The following is a 3,469-nucleotide window of genomic DNA, read 5'->3' as shown; positions in this document are numbered from 1 at the left end:
CTTAATCCCACACCAGTTTGACCATGAATAACATCGGGTGACGAGTCTGACTTTATGTTTTTTCACATTGGACTCCACCGAGAAGAAATCCCGTGCATACTGCTGCTTAAATGTTCACTACATCAGAACTTATTCTGTAAATTTGTTTCCATCTCTGCTTTTGCACATTAACTCTTACAGGATGGGTGAAATTGGTCTTGGCGGAGGTTTGCACTCTCCGAGTGCTTCTAGTTTTATAATGGTTCAGGTTTGTAGTATATTCGTTTTTCAGGCTGAAAAAGGCTTAGTTTAATGTTAAAACCTTCCACAACAAAATTATAGTAGGTGGGTAAAAGGTCTCAATAAACCTCTTTTAACAAATTTTTCAAAATGAGAACACATCAGAAATAAAGTTTGTTTCTGCTCTTAGACACAAATGAACTTGCTTACTTTTCCTTTTCTTTGTTAATCCAAAAGGTTCTGAGTCTAAAAAATATTTTTCATGCTGCTCATCTAAAATAAACGTTTTCTTTTCTAATTTCCTACCAAGGAAAAGGAGAAGCTGTATGTGGAGCTGAAGCAGATTTTGGCCAAGCGGCCTGGTCCAGAGGCAGCTGARCAGCTGCAGCAGTGTCAGTGGACCCTCAGAGAGCGCACCAAAAAACTGAAGGTCATCAGGCCCAGGCTTTCTTCAGTTTATACATGTTCCCCTGTGTTTGTGGTTGTCTGGCATGTCTCCATTTTATTTACTGTATGACTTGACTGGATGCGTCTCAGTAATCCCTTCTGTTGTTGAGTGTTTTCTGTGATTCTACAGGCGCTGATAGCAGAACTGACAATGCTCAACTCAAACATAAAAGAGTACAAAACTGAAAATCAAAGGCTGACCAGTGAGTTAGAAAATGTGAAAAAGAAGTATCTGAATCAAAAGAAGCTGCACAGGTAAGGACTGATTTTGTTTTATGTTGTAATCATTAATGTACGTGGGTTTTATTCACTCTCTGTAATGCTTTGTTTTATTCATCTTTAGTGAGCAGAAAACCAGGACCAAAGTGGATCAACTGGAGCCTGTGACCCAGCTGAGCAGCAGACCTCACTTCACMGGTGGAGGCTTCAAGACTGACCCACCTGTGAGATGTTAGCATCTCTGAACAAGTTATTACCAGCTGTAAAACATAACTTTTGTTTTGAGTTAACAAACTCCTCTTTATGTCTGTCAGCACAGTAAACACCCTGACATCTCACAGAAGAAATGGGACAGCTATACTTTAGCTATTTATTGGATTTTATTACAATCTTTACGTATCATAAGTTATGAATAAATAATTTCAGGTAAATTTTATGGCAAAAAGATGGTCAAATTCAWGGATGACTGAAACTGATGTTCAGACAGTAAATATGGATTAACAAGATTCTGATTAAACCATATTTAGGATGAGAGAAGGGAAACTACCTGGTATAATTACATATTAAAATAAATAAAGGAAGTACTGTTACTTTAATGAGTCTCTGATTGTTATTATCCCAGAATCAAAAAGAAAAAAATAAGTAGGTCCTCTGGATGGGTTCTTCTTTACTGAAACGTTTCGTCTCTCCTCCAAGAGACTTCTTCAGTCTGATGAGTTTCAGGTGAACTCAGCCTTATAAGCTCCGCCTCCACATGGACAAACAGGTTAGTCACATGCAAAAGAGGGCCATCGCCTAACAGTAGGCTTGATTAGTTCTATTATTCATAGAGGGTCATGTGCACCATCACCTGACCCGTGTCGTGTTATGTGAATGTAGTGAATGCAAGCGGGGCTCAACGTCCCCTTGTTTTTGTTTTTTCCCTCTTTGTGTTGGTATCAGTGGGGCCCTGAGTCACACCTTTTGCTCACAGGGGGCTGAGTCATACTCGCAATGATAGCATTGTAGGCGGAAGACAACTGAAAACGGAGGCCTCCACCTCTGTTTAATGGTGGATGGTCTTTCTTCACAAAGATGGCTTCCTTTACTCCTCTCTCAAACCAACGTTCCTCTCTATCAAGGATGCGAACATCTTCATCCCTGAAAGAGTGACTGCTGGCCTGTAGATGAGTGTAAACTGCAGAGTCCTGGCCTGTAGTTGAGTGTAAACTGCAGAGTCCTGGCCTGTAGTTGAGTGTAAACTGCAGAGTCCTGACCCGACGAAGTAGCTCCTCTGTGCTGGCTCATTCTTTTGAACAGAGCCAGCATAGACGGTGGAGGCCTGCGTGTCCAGTTGTCCTCCTACAACGCTGTTATTGCAAGTATGACTCCGCCCCCTGTGAGCAAAAGGTGTGAATCAGGGCCCCAATGATACCAACACAAAGAGGGNCTGTAGATGAGTGTAAACTGCAGAGTCCTGGCCTGTAGTTGAGTGTAAACTGCAGAGTCCTGCCTGTAGTTGAGTGTAAACTGCAGAGTCCTGACCCGACGAAGTAGCTCGTCTGAAGAACTCTCTTGGAGGGGAGATGAAACGCTTCACTAAAGAAGAACCCATCCAGAGGACCTGCTTATTTTTTTCTTTTTGATTTTTTCTTCCTGGATTACTGAGATGCATCAGGACATTATCCCAGAATAATTACCATAACCATATAATAAGAGATCTGACTTTGATGTAGAAGGTTTCCTGTTGAACACTCCAGGAAAGCACTGGAAATGGTCTCTACATGTTCTCAGGTTGAATGGGGAAACTCTGACAGGACAGTCTCCCACATGTTGACCAGTTTCTGGTCTCCAAGGGTTCAAGCTGTGACTAGGGTGTCCAAAAAGGCTAGCAGAGTGTTTGTAGCTGACACAGTTTATCTTCTTATAAAAATGAACAACTCCTAATTTGTTCATCTGGAAGGAGGTGACTAGGAAGAAAGGCCTTCCTGAACTGAACCCAAACAGTGTTCTGTTACCAGACTTCTGTGTGGAGAGTTTTTCACGTCTCAGGGGAGGCTGGGGACATGGAATCTAAATGGACCATGTTCAGGGTTTCTATAGTAGACGTGGCTTCCAGGAGCTGTGGCCTAAAGGTCATTGGTCATTGGCATCAACTAAAGGACCCTCTGGTGTACACCAGCTGACAGGCATTACAGGGTTGCCAGAAGGACTGTGGATGCAAAAACTTAGGCATAAGTGGAATTTGGGGAGGCCATGGACAAGGACTTTCAGTTGTCCTCAAGGTGGTTCTGGCAGACCATTCAGGAAATCAGAAAAGGAAAGCAGGTGTGGTGTCTGGAGTACTTGGTACAAACTGACATGTTGAGAAAATGTGAGTGTACGTTTCAGTTGCAGAGCTGGACTCGTCCACCTTAYAAGGAATTGAATGTACCGCCTCAGAAAATAAACATGTTTGTGTGGTGGTTTTGATCAGGACTTGTCTTTTAACCCCCAAATTAAAAATGTTATCAGGACAGCCTTCTTCCACCTGAGTAATATCACTAAAATTAGAAACATTTTGTCCAAAAATGATGCAGAAAAACTGATTCATGCATTTATCACG

General features: G+C 42.1%; 1 protein-coding gene across 1 annotated transcript in view; it reads left to right on the top strand.

The window, feature by feature from the left end:
* cfap58 (cilia and flagella associated protein 58) overlaps positions 1 to 1,481 on the top strand; it is a 30,893-nt gene extending 29,412 nt beyond the window's left edge. Inside the window, exons 14-16 of the mRNA XM_014027994.1 lie at positions 530 to 649; positions 797 to 921; positions 1,010 to 1,481. Coding sequence (XP_013883448.1) covers positions 530 to 649; positions 797 to 921; positions 1,010 to 1,121 — 357 coding nt within the window. The 3' untranslated portion in view covers positions 1,122 to 1,481. The remainder of the gene's footprint in view (positions 1 to 529; positions 650 to 796; positions 922 to 1,009) is intronic.
* The last annotated feature ends 1,988 nt before the right edge of the window (positions 1,482 to 3,469 follow it).

The sequence above is a fragment of the Austrofundulus limnaeus genome, unplaced genomic scaffold (genome assembly GCF_001266775.1).
Source record: "Austrofundulus limnaeus strain Quisiro unplaced genomic scaffold, Austrofundulus_limnaeus-1.0 Scaffold707, whole genome shotgun sequence".
Lineage (NCBI taxonomy): Eukaryota > Metazoa > Chordata > Actinopteri > Cyprinodontiformes > Rivulidae > Austrofundulus > Austrofundulus limnaeus.
The sequence above is the reverse complement of the archived record's forward strand: the minus strand, read 5'-3'. Positions and strand labels throughout refer to the sequence as shown.